Source organism: Myxocyprinus asiaticus, chromosome 37, assembly GCF_019703515.2.
Source record: "Myxocyprinus asiaticus isolate MX2 ecotype Aquarium Trade chromosome 37, UBuf_Myxa_2, whole genome shotgun sequence".
Taxonomy (NCBI): Eukaryota; Metazoa; Chordata; class Actinopteri; order Cypriniformes; family Catostomidae; genus Myxocyprinus; species Myxocyprinus asiaticus.
The window spans coordinates 40307019-40331432 of NC_059380.1; the positions used below are offsets into that span (position 1 = coordinate 40307019).

At 36.8% G+C, this 24414-nt stretch overlaps 1 protein-coding gene across 1 annotated transcript in view; it reads right to left on the bottom strand.

Annotated features, from left to right (window-relative positions):
• The window catches only part of LOC127427725 (zinc finger protein GLI2-like), a 94856-nt gene that overhangs the window by 12154 nt on the left and 58288 nt on the right, over positions 1-24414 (bottom strand). The window contains exons 4-9 of the mRNA XM_051675512.1: positions 13862-14058; positions 12151-12330; positions 7268-7469; positions 6949-7138; positions 5925-6035; positions 1102-1236 (exon numbers count right to left, since the gene is read on the bottom strand). Of these exons, the coding sequence (XP_051531472.1) occupies positions 1102-1236; positions 5925-6035; positions 6949-7138; positions 7268-7469; positions 12151-12330; positions 13862-14058 (1015 nt within the window). The remainder of the gene's footprint in view (positions 1-1101; positions 1237-5924; positions 6036-6948; positions 7139-7267; positions 7470-12150; positions 12331-13861; positions 14059-24414) is intronic.

Here is a 24414-nt window from a genome sequence, read left to right on the forward strand (position 1 = left end):
GTTGGTGTTGTTGTGTTTGATTGATTGATTTAGTGTTGTTGTAATTGTTGTTGTGTTGGTGTTGTGTTTGGTTGTGTCAATGTGTGTGGTTGTGTTTGGTTGTGTTTGTGTTGGTGTTGTTATGTTTGATTGTTTTGGTGTTGTTGTAATTGGTTTTGTGTTGGTGTTGTGTTTGGTTGTGTTTATTTGTGTTGGTGTTGTGTTCAGTTGTGTTTGTGTTGTTGTAATTGTTGTTGTGTTGGTGTTGTGTTCGGTTGTGTCAATGTGTTTGGTTGTGTTTGTGTTGTGTTTGTTTTGGTGTTGTTGTAATTGGTTTTGTGTTGGTGTTGTGTTTGGTTGTGTTTATTTGTTTTGGTGATGATGTGTTTAATTGTTTTGGTGTTGTTGTAATTGTTGTGTTGTTTGGTTGTGCTTGTGTTGCTGTGTTTGATTGTTTTGGTGTTGTTGTAATTGTTGTGTTGTTTGGTTGTGTTTGTGTTGTTGTGTTTGATTGTTTTGGTGTTGTTGTAATTGTTGTGTTGGTGTTGTGTTTGACTGTTGGTGTATTTTGTTTGGTGTGTTGGTGTTGTGCTGTGTTTGGTTGTGTCAGTGTGTTTGGTTGTGTTGTGTTTGGTGTTGTGTTGGTGTTGTCTGCAATTTGTCCACAAAACAGATAGTCCCGTGCCAAACTCACGCCACTGGTCAATGTTGCTGTGTCGGGCTGGTCGGGATGCCCCAAAAAAACAGAGGAATGTTTTCAAAGCGCTAAAGAGTCACAGTGTAAATTAACCGTCGAATGGCTTACAATTGTCTCTGCATATTAAACTGTGATATTAAAAAGTATTTTATCACATTATCTAGGTCTCTAAGTCCGACTTCACAAAAATTGGACTGGTACGATTTCAGTCGGACTAAAGCGCTTACATGACATTTAAGAAGACCACATATTGCTGTAGTCTGAAAGAAATTGAACATTAAAATGGCATGTAAATGTACTGAATGCTAGTGTTCAGACCATCTGAAACCATCACCTGTGTTTTACCCCCATCCCCCCAGACGCCCTCCACCTTCTGTTAGGAGATCCCATAACTGCCCTATTACCTCTCAAACACACACACTTACATGCACCAGCTGCTCTTGTGTGTCGTACTCTTTGCTGCAGCCCTCCCAGTGACAGTTTGTCTCGTACACAACCTCTGCTTCTTGTTTGCAGTCGTCCAGGTCTTCCTTCAGGTCTAGTGCGCCGCCCAGATGATCCTGACGGGAAACAGCAGCGTTACATCATTAACACATTTCAGCGTTTGTTAACAGAATTATAAGTTTGTTTTATTTTAATTTTTTTATTAAAAAATACATTCAAAATAAGTCATAAAGACAATGACTGAATACAAAAATGTAATGTTTTCCAATTATAATTTATTCTGATCATTTTTTGAGGTGCGCCATGTCAAAATTGAGCCTGTTTACCTGCATGATCTTAGACCGATTATGCTTAATAAGCAGATAATGTGTAAAGTCATATAAACACCTTAAATGGTTTGCTTTTATCGGGTTAATGTATATACATGCATAATGTATATGCATTAACAGTTTATGCATATACCGATCGACATGTCGATTTTTACCCATTATAAAGTTTTTGTGTTGTATGTAAACACCTTTATCGGCGTTCTTACCGGCTTATCCGATGTGGGCAAGTGTTGTGTTTTTCTTGGTAGTTTTCAGCATATTGGTGTACACGTAAGGGCACACAATGTGTTGTGGGTGTAACCGTCCAGATATTTCAATGAAGAAAAACAAGTCTCTATATTTGTGGAACATTCCAGGTTCAATACAAGTTAAGTTCAGTCAACAGCATTTGTGGCCAATTTTTGGAGGGATTCAAGACAGAAATGTGAAGCTTATTCTTCTGTTAAATCTCATGCATTATTTGAGCAGTAAAATTATTTAAATCATCATTTCTTCAGTCATTTTAGGGTTTGACATTACATCGTCATGACAATGAAGTTGTAAAATCAGCTTTAACTTTCCACAGATGCAGTTAGTAAGTGATTTTATGACAGTAAAATCATGTTAACACACATATTGTTTATGTCTTGTGTCTATACTTTTGAAACAGTGAGTATTTTAATGTTTACAGATTGACCCCATTGACTTTCATTGTAAGTGTCTCACTGGAACACACATTTGTGCTTTTATTAAAGAAAAAGAGGGACGAGTCGAAATTAATTTTTGTGGTAATCAACATTATGCCACAAATGATGTTGATTGATCTTTACTTGTATTGAACCCGAAATATTCCTTTAAAAAGCTGAAATAAAAAAAAAAAACAATATACAAAATATACTGTATATATATATATATATATATATATATATATATATATATATATATATATATATATATATATATATATATATATATATATGAACTGTACCCTACATACAGTACCCTATATATAGTGTCAAAACTTTGGCTGAAATGTGTGAATTTCTAAGAACTTTGCCAATGTGTATTCAATCCTTATTTGTTTGACCCTGATACATCTTTGACGACACTGGTGGATATTATATTTTTAACCAGAATCACAGAATTAAACATTTATTGTTTGCTCGTAGGAACGTGTGTGGCGTGTTTAGAGTGATCAGGGCGCTGCACTGCTGTGGGTAACAGACATTCAGTACAACACACACACACACGCGGCGCATGCTGACTGCAGCATGTTTATCTCAGCACTGCGAGCTATCTTCATCAATTGTGTTGGCCCCTAGACGATGCCCGCCGCGTTATTCCCCATGCATCAAAACCAACCGGCCTCACCGCCAAGAGCAGCCGCAGATTTGTCAAAAGATGAGCAGCGCACGAGCGCGAGAGAGAGAGAGAGAAAGAGAGCGAGAGAGAGAGAGTTGGAAAAACTCTCTCAGGTGACAATAACGGCCAGCCAATATTTCATTAAAATGAAGTGCTCTGGCACAGTTTACACTGCTGCAGGAGGAACGAGCGGACGCATGTAAAGCTCTTATCAGTTGGAGTTTTTCTTGCAGTGTGCGTGTGAAGAACGGGATCAGGGTACTGCCGCGGCCCCTGGGGGCCTTGGGGGCCGTCATTGATCAGTATGGAGCAGTTCGGAAAAGAAAAATCCTCTGGTTTTTCAGAATAACAGGATGCATTGGTTTGGTTTGTTTAATTGGAGGTGGAAACACAAGCTCTGTTCCAAAACCTAGTACGCAGCATCCTAACTGAAATGGAACCTTTTGACTAATTTGGACAGACTGATTTTAAGTGACTAGGTTTTGAAAGGTGATTGACATGTGACCAATTTTACTTCCAAATCAAAAGAAACAAATGAGAAATTATATTTTGCACATACAAAATTAACTCTATTTTTAAGGCTATTCATTTTTATTGCCATTTTTACATTGTGACAGTTTTCAGGACAGTTACTCACACTTGAGCCCCCCTAAATCTCATTACCATAATGCAAAAAAGGAGGTCATTATGATATCATAATTTCCACAATGTGAAAAATGTTGTTTTATTTAAGTTGTAAAGTACTTATACATCATAGTACTCACTTGATACTACATTTCATTTTTACTGATTTGAATTAAGAAAAGTATTGTACAACAGCATCTTTTCATAGTAATAAAGTAAAACATTACTGTATTATGGTAATGAGAATAATCATTAAAAACAATTGGAATTATAATGGTAAAATGTCCAGAAGAGTTAAGGTGGTTTTACACAGGACGCGGTCACCGTGCATTCCCTATTCATTTACAATGAGAGAGAGGTGGCAAAACGGAGGCGGCAGTCGAAGTGGCGCCGCTTTCCAAGCTCATTCACGAGAAACTTGCCACTTTGTTCTGCACGACTGCTTGCGGCGCACACCACGCACGATAAAAATGGTATCTTTCCGTGGCTGCCGCTTGTCACTGACCAATCAGAGCTGAATTTATTCACAAGCAATCAAATGACACTTAGCTTTAATGTAGTCAAAAACAACATAGAGACGAATATACTCACTGTTGCTGAATTTCCTTCTGACAAATAACGTTTCTTTGAGCGTTTATAGAGACATAAATCGGAAAACAGCCTCATGGAAAGCTGTGAGTGGATGAGTCGGTGTACCATGTGAAAGTAGACCACAGAAACATGTATAGCTTATGTTTGGAAAATAGATGATTGTGCAATGTATACAAATGGGCCATGGACCGTATACTTTAATTTTCTCTTCTGCAACAGGTGTCTGAAACATCAACTTTTGATAAACAGAAAATACAATTGCCCACGCAGGTTACTGGCAGTGTTTTGTGGATTTTGAATGTTCATTTGTAGCCCTCCCATTTTAATTATTGATGTGATGTTATTTATACTATACCAATTTGACAATAAAAACATGAAGTAACATGCAGTTTGTTTCTTTAGTCATAAAACAAAATGCAGAACTCAAGTGTAGAGACAGGTGGCAAGACGCCATCAATATTTACAATGACATTGTTTAGCCTTGATATTATTATTTTACATTAATATTAAAAATAGCATATTACAATATTTATAGTTATAAAACATTTTATGAAAAAATAAATTTTTTTGATTTTATTTAAGTGCAATCACTTACATGAAAACGAATACAATATTTACAGTAATCGCATTATTGCACTTCTCGTGTGAATAGAAAATGCCTGTCCAAATGACAAACGGCAAGATCATAAGCAAAGCCTGCCACCCACCACGTCCCGTGTAAAACCGCCTGTACGGTAATGAGAATCATCATTAAAAACAATGGGAATAGTAAAAGTAAAATGTCCAGATGTGTTACGGTAATGAGAATCATCATTAAAAACAATGAGAATAGTAAAAGTAAAATGTCTAGATGTGTTACGGTAATGAGAATCAACATAAAAAAAACAATGGGAATAGTAAAAGTAAAACATCCGGATGTGTTACGGTAATGAGACTCATTTAAAACAATGGGAATAGTAAAAGTAAAACATTCGGACTCGTTACGGTAATGAGAATCATCATTTAAAACAATGGGAATAGTAAAAGTAAAACATTCGGACTCGTTACGGTAATGAGAATCATCATTTAAAACAATGGGAATAATAAAGTAAAATATCTGGATGTGTTACGGTAATGAGAATCATCATTAAAAACAATGAGAATAGTAAAAGTAAAATGTCTAGATGTGTTACGGTAATGAGAATCAACATAAAAAAAACAATGGGAATAGTAAAAGTAAAACATCCGGATGTGTTACGGTAATGAGACTCATTTAAAACAATGGGAATAGTAAAAGTAAAACAATCGGACTCGTTACGGTAATGAGAATCATCATTTAAAACAATGGGAATAGTAAAAGTAAAACATTCGGACTCGTTACGGTAATGAGAATCATCATTTAAAACAATGGGAATAATAAAAGTAAAACATCCGGATGTGTTACAGTAATGAGACTCATCATTTAAAACAATGGGAATAGTAAAAGTAAAACATCTGGATGTGATACGGTAATGAGAATCATCATTTAACACAATGGGAATGGTAAAAGTAAAACATCCGGATGCTTTACGGTAATGAGAATCATCATTTAAAACAATGGGAATAATAAAAGTAAAACATTTGGACACGCTACGGTAATGAGAATCATCATTTAAAACAATGAGAATAATAAAAGTAAAACATTTGGACGCGTTACGGTAATGAGAATCATCATTTAAAACAATGGGAATACTAAAAGTAAAATGTCCGGATGTGCTGGTGTAATGACAATTGTGGGTTAAATATGCTCAAGTGTCCGGAAAATATTGTCATAATGCAAAAATCTTGATGGTCTTAAATACAGGCTTCATGAAAAATATAAATTTATATTTTACGTATTGATTTGGGGTTAAATATGACAAGGACATTTTTCTTGACAGGTTTTGTAAGAATGGTCTTACCGGAGAGCACGGCGACAAGGGTCGTGGCCCGTCCAACTCGGTCTTGACCTTTGACCGCTTGTTGTTCAGGGGATTCACGGTGCTGCTGACCGCAGAATCGCTGCTTGTGTTCTAAAGAGCAAAAGGAAAGAGAGAGAAATAGACATCCATCGGGAACAGTATATCTCTACGGCCCACCACCAAATTGACTGAACAATTCAGACCTTTTCTAACAAAGCCGCAGTGAAAATCATCTACAGTGAGGGACTTTGAATACATTGCTCCCCCGTCCTCTGATGCTCAGCTCCACTCAGAGTGCTGACAGAGTCAATGTGTGGTTTGGAATGCTGTGTAGTTCTGGTCATCCAAAAGTGACAACAACGAACCACAGAGAAACCTGGTTCTGATCAGCAGAGCTCTGGTCTGGTGTCAGATGGTTTAGTTGAGGGTTTTATGTCTGAGACAAGTTACATATGAACTCTTGAGTGCTCAAAATGTGTGTGGAGCTTCAATAGTCTGGCATCATGCCACACTAACTGTCACTGTGCCAATGTTTTTGTGTTTGTGTGTATGTGTGTAGTTAAGTTACATGGTCTGCAGGTGTATGTATGCATGTTTGTGGTTGGATTTTTGGTGTGTGTAGATGTGTTTGTGTGTTCTGTTTGGTTGTGCTGGTGTTTTGCATTTGGCTGTGCTGATGTTTGGTTGTGTTAATGTTATTGTGCTTGCTTGTGTTGTTGTATTTGGTGTTGTGTTTGGTTGTGTCAGTGTGTTGGGTTGGTGTAGTGTTGCATTTGGTTGTGTCTGTTTTTGTGTTTGTTGTTGTGTTGGTTGTGTCAGTGTGTGTTTGCATTTAGTTGTGTTGATGTGTTTGGTTGTGTCAGTGTGTTTGGTGTTGTGTCTGATTATGTTGGTGATGTTGTATTGATTTGTTGTATTTAGTTGTGTTGGTGTTTTGCATTTGGTTGAGCTGATGTTTGGTAGTGTTTATGTTGTTGTGTTTGATTGTTTTGGTGGTGTTGTGTTTGATATTGTGTTGTGTTACCTTGATCTCAGTGTCATTGGCGAAGGGTTTGGTGAGGCTGGCGATGCTGATGGCATGTTGTCTGTTGGAGAATGTTGGTGATGGTTGTATGAGTGGCGGTGTGTGACCGAACGCACTGAATCCTCTCTGCTGAGACAACAGCTGCTGATACGCCACTGGATTAATGGAAGGAGGGAAGGGAAACGATGGACTGAAAGAGAACAACAAGAACAGATGAGCGCAGACTTCTATAGTCAACCCAAATCTTTGGATCATCAGGATCAGAGCAGGACTGGCATCTGCTCTGCTGTCCATAAATCCAGTTTTATCTAGTTTTTACCTGATGCCTCCGACAGACAGGTGTCCGTATGAGCTGCTAGCGGCCGAACTGGAGCGGGAGTTGTTGATGTAAGCAACCAGAGAATTGGGCGAGGTGCGGATCATAGTCTGAAAGTCGATACTGGCATCTGAGAGTGGAGAGATGGACAGTGCTCGCTTCCGACTCAACCGGGGCGTCAAACGAGGACTGGGGAACCGAGACACTGTGGAACATACAAATATCACTTTAAAACAAAAATTGACCCTATTTACAGTACTTTCTTAATAAATGTACCTGGTCTTAAGGTGATAGTATACTGCAGTTTTCCTCATGACACCAGTTCACCATCTGATCATGTGATCATTCAAAACTTGCATTTGAATCTCAGCTGCACCGCTGTGCTATTTCAGGAAACTTACGAGTGTGTGTGTGTTTGCCAAGCACGACTGCGTGATCGATGCGCTCACACACTCGCTGTGACTCACAGCTCCGCAGGATAGAGCCGAGACTCATCAATAAGTGTTCAAGACTGATTCCTGGATGCGGAAAATATGCAATATACTGTATGTGGATACTGTAAGTTCAACATTACAGAGACAGGAGTAAAGATGTTTCAACAAAGTTTACATAAAAAAACAAAAATGCGATTATTTAAGTCTCCGGCTTATACCTCTTATAAATCTGTGCAAATCAATGCTTTAATCACTATATTCTCTGTATATCTGTACAATAAACTATTATTTAACTTCATTTATATTAGTGACAGGCCGATATATAAGCTTGGCAATTTATTGAGTGATATTTGGCCATTTTGAGATTATCGCCATTGGTCGTTAAGACACCTTTTGTCTTATCCACTATCTAAAAAATAATAATAATAATAAAAAAAAAAAACATGTATTTGTACTTAAATATTTCCTTAAAAAACTACAGTTTAAGTAAATAATGTGTAAATTAAGTGTTTGTTTAAATTCAGCAATTTTGTGTATATCTTATTTGCTACCATTTTATATATATATATATATATATATATATATATATATACTTTAATATGTATTTAATTTAATTTTGATTTATTTAAATGTTGGATCAATTTATTGTAATATATTTTACTGTATAATGTTATTATTATGTTACCATTACTGACACCTTTTCCTGTGTTTATTTGATATTTGCAATGATGCTTTTGCAATATTGTGTATAAAATAATTATGCCAATAAGAAAATATTAAATGACTAAACTCTTAAAAGCTGAACACGTTTATTGTGTTTTATTTTTATGGTAATGTTTGATTAATTTATTGTAATCTATTTTATTGTACATTGTTATTATTTCTATTACCATTGGTGACAGCCTTTTTCTGCTTATGTGTTATTTATATTGATGCTTTGGTTATATTGTGTATAAAACAATAATTCCAATAAAAAAACTTTGAAATTGAATAAAAGATTACATTTAAAATAGCTCAATATGTTAACAGCTGAACAGGTTTAGTGATAAATAAACTGGTGAAGTGAACTGTATTAATCGTCATCATCTCAAACTCAGCGTGACATTTTGATTTGAATTGTGATAATTAATCTACGCCAATAAATTACTGTAATTACCTAGATAACAATCAGCTATCCCAGACTTGGCTTTGTTTAATGAGGGTGTGTGTGTGTGGGTTGTGCATTTGTGCATTTCCGAGCATGTCTAAAATTTTCAGTAACATTGTAACTAGGATTCAAAATGCTTTCTCAAGGACATATACATTAACTAAAGTCGTTCTGTTATGTGAAGTATGTTTAACGCAAGAAACTTACTTGTATGTAAACGCAGATGCAAATGCCTAGTCGATGCATTCCAAGAGCACAGACCCATTGAAAATATCAAACGTGTGTGTGTTATTGAACTTCACCGTAACAGTTATTGTCCAGAAAGAGAAAACTAAACGTAGAACACAGTTCATGCGAATACCCGCTCTAGCACCCTAACAGGCACATCGAGGTTGCTAGAAGCATTTGTGTTCACGTACTTGCATAGAGTACAATTTGGGATGTTAGCCCCAGGCTTTATGCTATTTCAGAAGAAAAATACAGCAACAACTGCAGCAAACTCAACAGGTGCTAAGCATTAGCGCTGGTGCTAATACACCCATTGTGTGTGTGTGTGTGTGTAAGACTCTGGCAACCGGACGTCCATAATGATTTCATCACGAACAGTGCCAACACAAGCAGGATTACACAACTCATTTCTCTGTGCATGTGTGTGTGTCCATTCCCTACTGACCACAGTGCTAATAAATAATCCCACAGCTTTGTTGCGCGAGTCATTACTCTTAGCATGAGCTAATGGTGTGCTGTCATGTTCAGCCATACATTGGGGTACGCCGGCCCCTAGCACATCTTTAGCATTAAGAGCCGCCTCAGGACCCAACGCCACAGGGACATCATGCTAAGTATACGAAAGAAAAGCTAACATAAAACTCTATCTTCAACCACAGCATAAATGTCTTGTTGGCATCTTTACAAACAACTGAAATTATACACCGCATGTGTCTGGTGATTTGGTGCATTCTGTGGCAGAATTTGCATGCCGTTAGCAGAACATGTTAGCATGTATATTTGTCTCTGTTTTGTTTACCTCAGAGGAAACATATTCATTAACATGATCTCGTCATATTTATAATGTGCACTAAAGGTATGTACTTCACTGGTGATGGGCAAGTGTATAATTGTGAATGTGTAGTAAGACAGTACGCAAGCAACGGAAAAAAATCGTTTTGATTCCACAGTCCCCTTTGTCACGTACTGTTAACATAAGCATTAGCATATTCCTGTAACCATTAACTAAAAATGATTACTTCACTTTCAGTTTTATATACTTTGGAAATGCATTTCTCGCCTATTTTTTTTCGCCAATGTCTGTCGTTCCAGTTCTACAAAAATCTGTGGAACTTTCTGCCCACTGACTTTATATACCGACATCTAACTAAAGAAAATGTGTTTACAACTTGCTCCATTTCCTCTCCTTTTTATTGGCCACTTCTCTCTCACATTCTTGTGTATAATGTCACTGTCTTTGTAAGTGACTCGTGCCGTTTCCCATCAAGTGTGGGACTTGCTCCACAATCAGTGACCGAAGACATGTGACTCAAAGATGACGGGAACCAACAGCAATGGCAAACGACATGCGGATCAAAACATGCGCTGTTAATTGGCTAAATGAGCTATTCAACACTGTTGCTTTAGCAAAGCTCAAGATCTGTGCACTCGCATGCCCAGACGACACACTTCAGATGTGTAATAAAGAGTCTGAATGTACGAGAGGGAGTTTTAACATGAGTCAGACAATTTATCAAGCCTGTGTTTGTTTTTCGAGTGTGATTATTTGAAGGAGACACAAGAGCAAATATTTGCGCAGAACAGAGTTAAAGAGCTGCTGTATTTTACCGTCTGTTTGTTTAAAATAACACCTCTCTCTCTTTCCTGTGTTTCTTTGGAATATGTGACGCAGATTCGTCAAGGTATTTTTACTCTGACTGATAGGATTATTCACAGATCATCTTTATTCAAACAGAACATTACAAAAATGTTAGATAAAAGACAGTTAAACAAAACACTGGAAAATAATCCAGCCATTAATATTGAGATGATTGAAGTGTCTTTGATTCAAATCCACAAAAATCCAAAATCGAACAAATCTCCAATTAGTGACCGACTAATTTTTAAATGTGTTTTGAAATGTACCATGGTAATACCATGATTTCTTAGATATCACTGTTTTTTTGGATACTGTACCATGGCAATACCATGTTTTATTTATTTTTACCATGTTTTTTCAGACATATGCCACAGAAAAACCATGATTTTTCACATTTTACCATGTTTTGCGGACATGAACCACGGTAATATCATGATTTTCTTATATTGTACTTTTTTTTTTTTACATGTGCCATGGTAATACCATGTTTTTTTTTTTTTTTACCATGTTTTTTTCAGACATATGCCATGGTAAAACCATAATTCTTCTCAGATTTTACAGTGTTTTTTTTTGGACATGTATCATGTTAATACCAGGCTTTTTAAACATAACATGGTAATACCACGATTTTTAATTTTTTTTTACGATTTTACCATGATACCATGATTTTTCAGACATGTACCATGACATTACAATGCTTTTTTTTCTGACACCAAATTGCACCACATTAATACCACGGTAGTCTTGTAAAGCGCTATATAAAGACCATAGAACATATGATAATCATTCAGCATCATAGTATACAATATAAAAGTACCATGGTACTACCTTCTGACAGCATTCATCTGACAACAATGATGTGCCATCATTGTACCACGGCACATCCACAGTACTTTTTGGTGAGTAACTACAAACAATAATCATGGAATTGTATCTGGATAATCTTAATATGATGGCAAATCTAGTAAATACGAATAATTTTCTTCTATGCATATGTAAATCCATTTACATTTTAAAGAAATATTCTACGTTTTACACAACTTAATGTCTATCAGCAGCATCTGTACCCTTCTGTCGATTATCACAGCAAACTATTTCAACTGCACCCTCAGTTTGTTAAAAAAAAAAATCACATTTACAGTAATGCACTTACAATGGAAGTCTATGGGGAAGTGTACCAGAGATGTAAAGCTTGTCTTTTTCTAAAGTACTTCTATTAACACTCCAATTAAATAATGTGAATGATTACAGCTGCAACGCTTTCTAAATCGTCCTTTTGAGGTAGGACTACTTTTCTAGGCAGATGATCTTCCAGTTATGTGTTAAAAATGTAATTTCCGTGGCTGGAGTTTGCCACAGATGTTGTCCACAGACAGACATTACATTGTAAATAACCCTGAATATTCCAATAAAACAACTATCCGGACAGGCGACTCACCATCTACAGGTGTGAAATAGTCAGGCAGGTGAGCTGCGGCGGCCCCCGTGCCCTGCATGAGCAGCTCTCCGTACGGGTTCCTGTGTCCCGTCATGAGGTGGTAATACTCCGCTGGGCTGGCACCGGGAGGAGGTGGGGGCAAACCAAACAGCCCACGCTCCTTCAGATGCTCATGAGCCACTGCAAGGAGAAAGAGAGAGCTTTAAAGGGGTCATATCACGGAAAAACACGATTTTTCGTGTTCCCTTCAGCTGTCATGTCCATTTCTTTTTTTAAATATAGAAACATTTCCATCTTTCTTCCTTTCTGCCAACTAATACACACCAAAAAGAGGCATCCATACTATTCCAAAACCTTTCATTTCTATATATTCCAACTTTTGAAAATAAATACAGTGCTAAAATAAGATCCAACATTGAGTTTTGAGCACTGAGGTCTTTCTGCGATGTCAGATATATCTGGAAACCCTTCAAGGCCACATTTACCTGTACATGTTTTGGCCCAAATAGCCCCATTTCTCTTTTCTCTGTGCTCTTTTATGTCTGTTTCACTGTTGGGATCGCCTGCACGCTGCTTATTTAAGTTTAAAGGTGCAAACACATTAATGTTGACACACTGGGAAGGGTGATTTATATGTAACCTGTGATTGTAATTCAGTGCTGGAGAGAGGCCTGTCATCAGACCGGGAACGAAATTGGGGAGTTATGCTTGGGTTTTTTATTTTATAACCCCCCCACCCCCCCAAAGGACAAATCACAGGATGGGAAAGTTGAAAGCTTCATTGAAATTGCCATTTTTTTAAGGTAACATTTGCATGTGCCGGAATCGCTCAGTGTCCGCAGAGACATGATGGTGAAATTTAAAACAGAGGCATTCAAAAGTACAATGATCAAAAATGAAGTCATGAAATAATACCAGTTAAATGTTGAATTTCCAAACCCTGTGTGGAGCATCAAATAACGCTTGCATGTTTAAAAATGTCACTTCTTCTTTGCGTTAACACACCAAACTTGTGGCGAAACTTCTGGTTTGTTTGAAATCATCCTGGTTTAAATGGCGTATTTTAGTGTTGGTTGGCAGCCTGTGTTGGAGAGCAACTAACTAAAAGTACCTTCACTATGCTGCTAACTTAACAGAATAATACAGAAGCGTCACAGCAGCTCGGCTGTTTCCAAAACAGCACAGCTTTTCTAATTTCGACTGCCCCTCATTTATAAAAGAAAAAAAAAGAAGCAAAAATCACGTTTCCAGTGAGGCACTTTCTATGGAAATGAACGGGGCCAGTCCATGAATGTTAAAATACACATTGTTCCGAAAGTATAGCCACACATTAAACATGTTAACATGATTTTAGGGCAATAAATTTGATTATTAACCTTATCTGTGTAAAGTTATATCCAATATTACAATTTCGTTGTCATGATGTAATGCTACCAACCCTGTAAAGGCGGGAAGCGATTTTATCATTTATTAATATGATTTTAGTGTGATAATGTTTACGTCGTGTCTATACTTTTAAAACAGTGTGTATTTGAACGTTTACTGATTGGCCCCATTGACTTCCATTGTAAGTGCCTCACTGGAACTCAGAGTTTTCTTTTTATTTAATAATCGTGGGATGGAAATGTATCTTTCTTTTGTAAATAGTTTTTGCGAGTGGCTTGTAGTCTGAAGTCAAACTTCTGTTTAAACTTCCGTTTGGATTCCTCACCCTCAGCTGGACTCAATCCACGAGCGGCCGAGATCATGGACAATGTGGGACTGCTGTGCGCCGAGCGCAGGTAATGCTCAACGTGCGGCGAGACGTAAGAGTGAGGTGGGAGGAATGCGGTCTCTCCGGTGGCCCCCGGAGACAGACGGATGAGAGAGATGTCAGAAATCACCGGACTGCCCGTTAGCCCTGGAGGCCTGGAGAGAGAGAAAGAGAGACAGAATATTGATTTTTTTGGGTGAACTATCCCTTTAACAGTGATTAGCAAATTGACATAATAATCACTGTGAAACAAAACAAAATTCAATTCAATTTTTTTATTCGTTAGACTGTGATGAATGCTGTCTGTCTGCTAATGGTTGGAAAATCAGATAGTCCTGCCCCAAAATCATGCCATTGTTTAAAGGTAAGTATTTTTTTTTTCTGAAATGACATGCAGAAAACGTTTGTTCAGCCAATCACAATCACTGTTCACGTTCACAGGGCAGCGCAGATAAGCTCATATAAATGCCAGTACGATGTCCTGCTTTCGTGTAATGCTCAGGGAGACCCTCCCCCTAAATCTGCTCCAACACAACGATCTCTAGGGTGTGTGCACGTGACTTTGGAGCGCGGAGTTTTGTAAAGAGGGGGCGTGGCTAAATCAGCAATAATAGGTGTGGGTGAGAAACAGATAAATATGTAAGCCCTTTTTTTACTCTAAATCTCCACATTCACTTTCACTTTTACATCTGAAAGTCACATGAGGTGCCTGTTTAGTTTCACTTTCACATTTAGAGAAAAAAAGGTCTTAAATAATGTTCTGTTTCTCACCTACACCTATCATATCACTTCTGAAGACATTGATTTAACCACTGGAGTTTTATGGATTACTTTTATGTTTGCTTTATGTGCTTTTTGGAGCTTCAAAGTTCTGACCACCATTCACTTGTATTGTATGGACCTACAGAGCTGAAATATTCTTCTAAAAATCTTCACTTGTGTTCTGCAGAAGAAAAAGTCATACACATCTGGGATGGCATGAGGGTGAGTAAATGATGAGAGAATTTTCATATTTGGGTGAACTGCCATTGTCAGTGCTGCTGTGTTGCGCTGGAGAAAACAATGTTTTGATAGAGCCACAGAGTCATAGTTTTTACACTTTTAGGTGTAATTCAAAAGTTAAAGGCAATCAACGTACAAATTGATTACTTATACATGCCTCTGCATTTTAAATTCGTAGGAGAAAGTATTTTGACATCCAAAAACCTTAAAGATGTTGGCAGAACTTTTTGCCATACTGCAGTCGCTTGGCCAAGATGGAAGATTTTTCAAACAGTGTTCATGTTTGTCTTCTTTGAGATTGCTGACACAAATCTACATACATTGTTTTGACAAACCGATCAATTGATTCAATGTTTGACACTTAGTTATAAAAAGTACCAAAACTCTTTTTTTTTCCGTATTTGTGAGGTTTGACGATGAGTTCAATCAGGCATCAGAGGGTGAACTCGTTTGAGGTGTGATGGGAAAACGGCAAACTGGGCAAACTCTCTAACACAAACCAGACGCGTCTTTCAATCTACGCCTGCTCTTTTCCATCTGCCCTTCATGTAAATGTCTGCGCCGTTGTTAAGGATCACAGCCAGCGATTGTTTCTCTTTGTTTTATTCCTTGACCACATTTAGCTTGAAGAGATGGTTGATGATTCCCAGATGACACATTAAACCAGTAGGACATTTGTTCTGTTGAGAAGTCCTGACCCACATCCCATAAGAAATAACATCACAAAGGAGATTCTCTCAATATCTCAATCGTTTCTCATAGACAGCAAAAAGATGAAACGGAGAGCAATTGCTGAAGGTTCCCCCTTTACAGCAGGAGAAAAGGACTTTTACTGAGGAAAAGATTTCAGTAGAGATCTTAATGTCTCAAACTGTTCTCAGATTTGCCAAGATATCAACGTCTACAATCAACTTTGTTTTAGATGTTTTTACTTAAATTCCTTTAAAGAAAGACCTACCGTGTGCTCTGAGCTTGTTAATCGATGGTATATGCTTCTGTTGAAGCCATCAGCTCATGTTATTTCAACTAAATATTTATTAAAATCATTTTTGTAAGCAGAATTCCTGGTCCAAAGATCCACCAATCAGAGAATCGCAGAGAACAATGTGCACCAAAAGAGCTCTGCAGCAAGAATCAAGCTGCTCTCCCTGGATAGGGCTGGGAATCGATTCCAAACAGAATCGATTCCGAGTTGTTGGGAATTGAGAATCGACTTGAAACCTTGGAAGTTTGGAGTCGATTCCGCTCGGGGAAATCTACTGCTGTTTGGACTGTGTTTATTTCCTCGACCACTGAAATATTACACATTCCAGAAGCCCTAATAGCGCTAATTCAATTTACAAAAGGATTATAAAATGACTGCAGCTAATCTATCATTACATCATTTGTAGTCTGTCAGCCATCAGTAAATGCTAAATAATCTGTATGAAGCATTCGCACAAGCCCTTCAACACATCAGACAGCTGCTTTCCAGATCTGTATACAGTAGTCTGCCGGTATTTAAGTAATAATCAAGTAAAATGGCAAACTTGTGACAGAAAATTGGCATACAAAAACAACTTCCCAATGTTACAACACCTGTCTGCAACCAGGAGATGAAAGAGGAGGATCAAGTGACAGCGAGTTAGCTTCCAAGTTCACATACAAAATCTGTAGGTTAAAGTTTAAATGATCAATGGGCTGCACATGAAGTCTAATGCTTCTCTACTCATTTTCGACATTTTTACAGTATGTTTTAAAACCTTTAGCATTTTTTTCATTAGCCTAAATTGTACACAGTTTTTACATTAGCTATTCCATGAAATAAAAAAAAATAAAAAATGCAAATATTTTTATATTGTATTAAATAAACCAGTACAAAAACCTGGATTTTTTTATAAAACTAGTGTGTATTAAGTGTATTATTTGGACATTTTATTCAGTGACAATTACATACTAATATAAACCTCTTTATAACAAGAACAACTAATAAGTTGTAACAGGCAGATTCAATGTACTGTAGGTTAAAGTGTGTTTTTAACATTATTTGAAATGCAGGCGCATCTGCTCAAACTTCCCTCAAATTCATCCCATGGGACTAAGCGTCACACTTTGGGATGTGATCTAGGCCTATTTTATTTTTAGAATAGACTCATTAATAATAAATGTCATTCACGCTATCTTCAATAGTGCAAAGAACGCTTTGTGATGAGTTGTTTATTATGAGATTAAACCTCCTGTTTATTTGCGTTTTTTTTTTTTTTTTCGGAATCAAAAAAGAATCGAAAAGATGAATCTGAAATCGAACAGCCCTATCCCTGGACTCTAAAAACAACTAAAATATTTGTATATATCTGAATATTTTGCAATAAAATTAAAAATATTGTTTCTTTACTTACAACAACTTAAACAACTTTAAATCAATAGTTTTATATTTTTCTATCATATTTAATTCGATTATGTCCTTTGCATTGCTTCGTGGAATCGTAGTTCACTCCCTCACCTAAGACGTTAAGTACAAAGTCTTGTATCTTTGTGTTTTTGTCCGAATTTCAAATACTTTTTTGCTTCAAGTTTCAAGTTTGTGATGTGATTCACCTTGGAGCTGGTGGGTTTGTTTCATGTCTTAAAACTCTTTTATGAAGGATTTTATGAAATCCCTACCAAGACAACTGAAAAGTGAGATGTCTAAATTTTGATTGCAGACTTTGGAATTTAATCTCACTGCTGTCTAGGAAACAACTGAGATATTAAAGAGATGATTTTTTATTTCTTATATTAAGAAGATATAAGTGATTTTTCCTTTCCAATGGAGTTTGCCCCATCTGGGATCATTAAACTTTATTAAATCGGTCTGTGGCCAATATCTGATTAGCAAGCTGTGATGTATTCCCCCGTTTTTTTATTTATTTTATTTTTTATCCCCTTTTCTCCCAAATTGGAATGCCCAATTCCCACTACTTAGTAGGTCCTCGTGGTGGCGCGGGTACTCACCTCAATCCAGGTGGCAGAGGACAAGTCTCAGTTGCCTCCGCTTCTGAGACGTCAATCCGCCATCTTATCACGTGACTCGTCATGCATGACACCGCGGAGACTCACAGCATGTGGAGGCTCATGCTGCTCTCCACGATCCACACACAACTTACCACACGCCCCATTGAGAGCGAGAACCACTAATCGCGACCACGAGGAGGTTACCCCATATGACTCTACCCTCCCTAGCAACCGGGCCAATGTGGTTGCTTAGAAGACCTGACTGGAGTCACTCAGCACACCCTGGATTCGAACTCACGACTCCAGGGGTGGTAGTCAGCGTCAATACTCGCTGAGATACCCAGGCCCCTATTCCCCCTCGTTTTTAATGACATACATTTTTTTTAAATTGTGGACATCTACATGAGATATGCTGCATGAGATATGCTGGTTTTAATTCTTTCTCTTTGATGTAAAACAAACTGGTTCAACTACAGCAAGGTCGCCTCGTTTAAATACTGCGACCAAACACCAATAAAACATCTTGTTCTTCACAGAGTACGGCTGAAAAAAAACACGTATATCTGAGAAACATGCATACTTAATAATGGCCTCTTTCTTTGGACATCAGACAGACTGTATGTAAAACATTCTCAATTTCAAACAAACCTCCACCACAAAAGCGAACACACAGCCCAGGCGCCACTTAAATAAGTAATGCAATATTCAAATTTGAAAATGCTTCGCCTGTGGAATGGTTCTCATTTTCATACCAAGACAAAAACACACTGAAACATCGCCCATTCTGCACCCAGGGATAGTGGGACCTTGAAATCCGGCTCATATACAGCCTTCTATAGAGACAAACGCTCCTGGAGTCAGATTGCAATGGGGTATCGCCAGTGATGGACGAGCCAAAATCTGGTAAATCTCTTTGGCCCGGGGCTCCAAACACTGTGTGATCCAACAAACCACTCAATGTCCTTGACTGCATCCGAAATCACACACTTGCCCCATGCTGTAGTGGATGCCACATAGTCCACTATATGAAGGAAGGACTTCATACACAGTATGAGTGATAATAGCTTAACTTTGTAACTATACATACATGCTTAATTTTGTGGTTTCACATTAGTAAATTTGTAATGTTTAACATATTTGTACATAATTATTTAAATAAGATGAGAATTGAAAGCAATTACATGCACGGCCTGAAATCACAACATAATCATAAACGGTTTAAGCAAAAACTGATCGGCATGCGTAGATTTTTGCTCATTACCCAGATTTGGGGTTGCATGTAAACAACATCACCAGCGATCTTACCGGCTTTTCCAGTGTGTGCAAGTGTTGTGTGCATGACTTTATGTTTCCGTCAAAAGCAGAGAATCCAATGATTTCAAATCTGATATAAACACAGATTTCTTTTGTTGTAAATTTTTATAGGAGTACGCTGATTTTCGGAAGTTACTGTCACAGCGTACTGATGTTATCAACATATATTGCATATTGCTTTATTATGTTTATAATTTTTGATTAATTTTATCATTACATTTTAATCTAATAATCACATTTGAGAAACTATTTATCAAGTATTTACATTTTTATATTTTAATTGAAACACTTGAAGTTCACCAAGAATTCGGACACTAAATATAGTGCACTATCTAGGGAATAGGGAGCAATTGTTGACAACAACACTAGTGATATAATACCATATAGGGAAGGACTTTAATAATTGTAATTTATTTAATATCAGAGGTGGAAAGTAACGAATTACAACTACTCTCGTTACAGTACTTGAGTACATTTTTCAAATTTTTCTACTTTTTTTAAATATAAATAAATAATAGTACTTTTACTTTTACTTGAGTTGATTAAAAATGAAGTATTAAACTTCGCTACAGTTATTTTTCACCACAATTACAAAGTACAAAAAAAGCACGTTATATTTCTGAATTTTTGGGAAGAAGAAATCGGCAAGTTATAAGCGCTAAATCTGTTTATATACTAAAATGTGCTGTGCACGGCATGACAGAAGCCCGCAGGGCACAGCATCATGAGCACAGCAGCTTGCATAAACTGCCGCCGGTGTCCTCTCTTTTCTCGCTTCTCCAAGACTTTCTGCCCTGTCACTACACAAGAACTGTAATACTGTGATTTTCTGCATATTTCATTTTATTCTGGAAAGGAACTGTTCATTCAGGTACGAGGGAACCATCTGAACACGTTTAACCATGATCAAACTTGTTTTTAAAGTAGGCAATGTTTTAACTGTGTCAAACATTAACACAATGTAGTTTGACATATGTGGGGATATCTTGTTTACTTGCTACTATATGTCTAAAACAAACTTTTAAATACCTTAGAAAGATACAATGCCAATAGAGTCGGAAATTAACGGGGACACAGGGCAAAAATGCCACCGAAATTGACAAAAAAATATCCCCAAAATTCAAAATATGGGGGCAAAAAATGCCCACGCAATGAGTTCCTGTGTTTTATTAATAATATCTGATATAGATACAATTACATACATTGCGATCTTCTTTTGACCTTTTACTAAACATAATTTTTTTTCCCGCCATCCAGTTCCTCGCATCATCGCTCTCCGCTTCTATCAGTCCGCATCAGTTCGGTATTGTACTCCCACGTTAAATCCTGTTACTGTTCGCCCCTCTTGTTCAAAATAAACTGTCCTAGCGGGAAACACTCTCGCTCACGGTGCTGTACTGTACTTCTCTGCCATGTGCTGCTGTTTATCTGTCTGTAAAGCTTCACCCGATAGAGGTCAAAAGTGCACAAGAGATAGATGTTATATAAAGAAGGTATGAGAAATCACAAAACATAATGTAACCAAATGCTACAATTTACTTCATAATAATAGCTCATGCTAATTAAGACTTTATTATTACAAATCTAATACAATAATACATATTACAGAACAACCACTTTCAGTGTTTGAATCAATCAAATCTCTCACTAAACACTGTGTGAAATGTTTAATTTTGCCTTCAGTTGGCATGTAGGAGTTGATAACAGTTTGCTTAATCTCATTCCATATCTGGATAATTGCTGCAATATTATAGAGGTTAAATTCCTCCTCCATGATATTGCATTATATTAGTTTTGTACAGTATGTTAACTTAATAGCCAAAATACTTGGACATACAGTACATGAATGAGAATAAACCTGAAATAAGAAAGTGTTTCAGTCACAATGCACTTTATGTAGTTTAGAGACGATTTAGAGACATTTAGATTGTTACAAATGGCTATTTCTATTTAAATAAATGTTGTATTCTTAAAAGTTCTGTTTGTCCAAGAATCCTCTTGCAGCAATGTAGGTCTTTGGTATTTAGAAGCTGCTAGTTTAGGACCTGTGAGGAGTCTGTTTCTCAAACTAGAGACTGTGATTGACTTGTCTTTTTGTTGTGCATCTGGCTGTCCACTTCCCTCTCTATCCTGGTTAGAGATTCTTTTTTCACAACAGTAATGCATGAATAGCTTTCATTTCTCTAAAACAATAGACTTTAGGAGAAAATAGAATTTCAGGAGAAATGTGTTTCTTTTTACCTATTTTTAAAACCAAAATTTGACTTGCAAGTGTAAAGCAACTTGTAAGAATTCCACACCTCAACAAATGGGGAAAAACCCCACTGTATTGTGATTTTCGCATGGTAGCGCAACCATTTTCAATTGTTCTAATAATAAGAACATATTCTTGAGTACCAAATTAGCATGTGACTCTACCCTCCCTAGCAACCAGGCCAATGTGGTTGCTTAGGAGACCTGGCTGGAGTCACTCAGCACACCCTGGATTCGAACTCATGACTCCAGCGGTTGTAGTCAGCACCAGACCCCCTTTGGCAGTATTTTTGATCAATGTAATAAATCCTTGGTGAAAGGAAGCATCAATTTCTTTCAAGAACAAAAATGTCTTTGTGTTCTAAAAATAGAAGCGTATATACTATATATAATTAAATTTTCATAAAGTAACTTGAGTAGTTTTTCGGCAAACTACTTATTTACACTTACTTAAGTCATAATATTTCTTAGTACTTCTACTTGTACTCAAGTGAATTATTTCTTCAGTAGCAGTACTTTTACTTAAGTAAAAAAATCAGTACTCTTTCCACCACTGTTCTATATATATATATATATATATATATATATATATATATATATATATATATATATATATATATTATAATTTAAATTTTCCTAAATATTTTTTTTAATATATAAATTGAAAAGCTTGAAAATTTGTTCACTAAAAATTCAGACAACAAAACAAAATAGCTCACATTGAAAATAGTGCAGTAGATAGAGTATAGGGAGCAATTTTGGAGACTGGTGAACACTGACAAGCATTCGACCACTTTCTTTTAGTTGCGTGATTTAATTAGCACCTTAACGTTACCAAATATCAGTTTTATATCTGTCATATCTGTGAGACACTATAATTACAGCACCTAAATACACATTGATTTGCGCAGTCAGAATATTGTCCTGTATAATAACTACATGGCTTGAGTCAAGCGTATTCGCCTGATTTATTTCCCGCTGTGGATCGCTGACGGGTGCCAGCCTATTGTTAAGAACGCGAGAGCAGGTTTAGGCTCCTGTGATGCGGGCATTGTTTCTGGTGTCCGTGTTGGTGAGGCATTCATGCCCAGCAGATGGGAAGAGCACCTGTTTTTGCTGTGTGCCAGGCGGTCAGGTGCCCACGTGTTGGCATTATGTGGGTATTTTACATGAGAGTGCATTTAAACCCCCATTCACAAACACCACAGGAGACGAGATTATCACACCCATGGAAAACTAAAAATCACATATGAGATCTCTTTAATATCTCAATCATTTCTCCCAGACAGCAATGAGATAAAATGCTGAAGTTAGAAAAACAACTATTAATCTCAGACATGTATCACACATCTATCTATGTACATTCATTTGTGCTATTAATCCATAAGAATACTGTCATACATATTAATGACATCGACACCAGTTAACGTCCTTGACTGCATTCGAATTCACACACTTGTTCACTCATTCACTATTCCCTGTATATTGGACACCACAAGTACACTATATAGGGAAGGATGTATGATAATAATACCTTTAATTTGTAACTGTACACACATGCTTAGCTTTGAGGTTTAGTTTTGTGCATGGTATGGTAATACGATTCATTTCTGTTTATTAGTAAGTATAGTTTGTTTGCCATGTTTTATTTATGATTAATTAATCATTCATTATTTTATGTTTTGTAATAGATTATTATTAAAATTGTATTCTAACATTTTAATAATTTAATCATTTTAATTTATCCAATAATATTAATTATATTAATAACAATCACACATAGTTATATAGACAATATATATATATATATATATATTTTTTTTTTTTTAAATATATTTATGTAAAATAAGAAAAAATGTACTTTTTTTTACAATATTTATTTTTCTTTTTTTGTACAATATTTTTTACATTTTAATTGAAACTTGAAAAATTTGCTACAAATTACATCAAAATGGATCACATCGAATATTGTGCACTATATAGGGATCGGGAGCAATTTTGAAGACTGGTAAACATTGATAAGCATTCAAACTTTGATGTGTGTGTGTATAAGGTTGTCAGTATGGTTGTCCAGTATGTGTGTATAAGCATTTGAAACATACCACATTGATGTGCTACAGATGCTTCAGTGTGTGTGTGTGTGTGTGTGTGTGTGTGTGTCTTCAGGTAGTGATGAATTGCTCTATGACAGTAACTCGTCTCTACCTGGGGGCTGATATTCTGATTTAGATGAATCACATTTTCTGCCAGAGAGCCACAGCATGCTCACACTACTGTAGTTTAAACACACACACTGACAGTCCCCAAACTCTTGCAGTAAAAACAATACTTTCATACTTTCTTGCATATACACAAGCAAAGGATCCTGGCTTAAATACTAATGCGGCTCTAGACAACTTTTCATTTGAGTCGATGATGAATTACCATTCAGAAACATTCTATAAGAGTAGAAAATGAAAATCTGACATCTGATTTCACTGTCCCCTCGAGCAGTTTTGTGTATTAAGACTTTAGACTATTGTCATGAAACCTGAACACTCTTCTCGGATTCAAACTTCACGTATGTAGCGTCAGAGTGGTTTAAGCATTGTTTTCCTAGTCTGTCGACTCACTGGGCGCATTTTTAACACCGAGTTGGACGAGAAGCAACGCTGACAAGTGGGTGGTTTGTTTCTGTAGTCACAGGCTCTCTCTTCCTCAACTCTTCTCTCCACCTGGGAGAATTCCCACAGTGCTGCTGTCCGCTATGCAGATGAATCGCACCGGCCGTTGACACTTCAACCAGCTCCAGAAAAAAAGCTACCTTCTCTCGCTCTCACTTTGTCAAATGGACAAAAAAATGAAGAACGAAAGAACCAGATCCACAAGGGAAGCTTCCAACGGCTGCTCCAGTGACAGCTCTGACAAAATAACCAGCGCCCTCATTATTTTATATGCAAACAATGATAAAACGTACTGTACGGAGATGT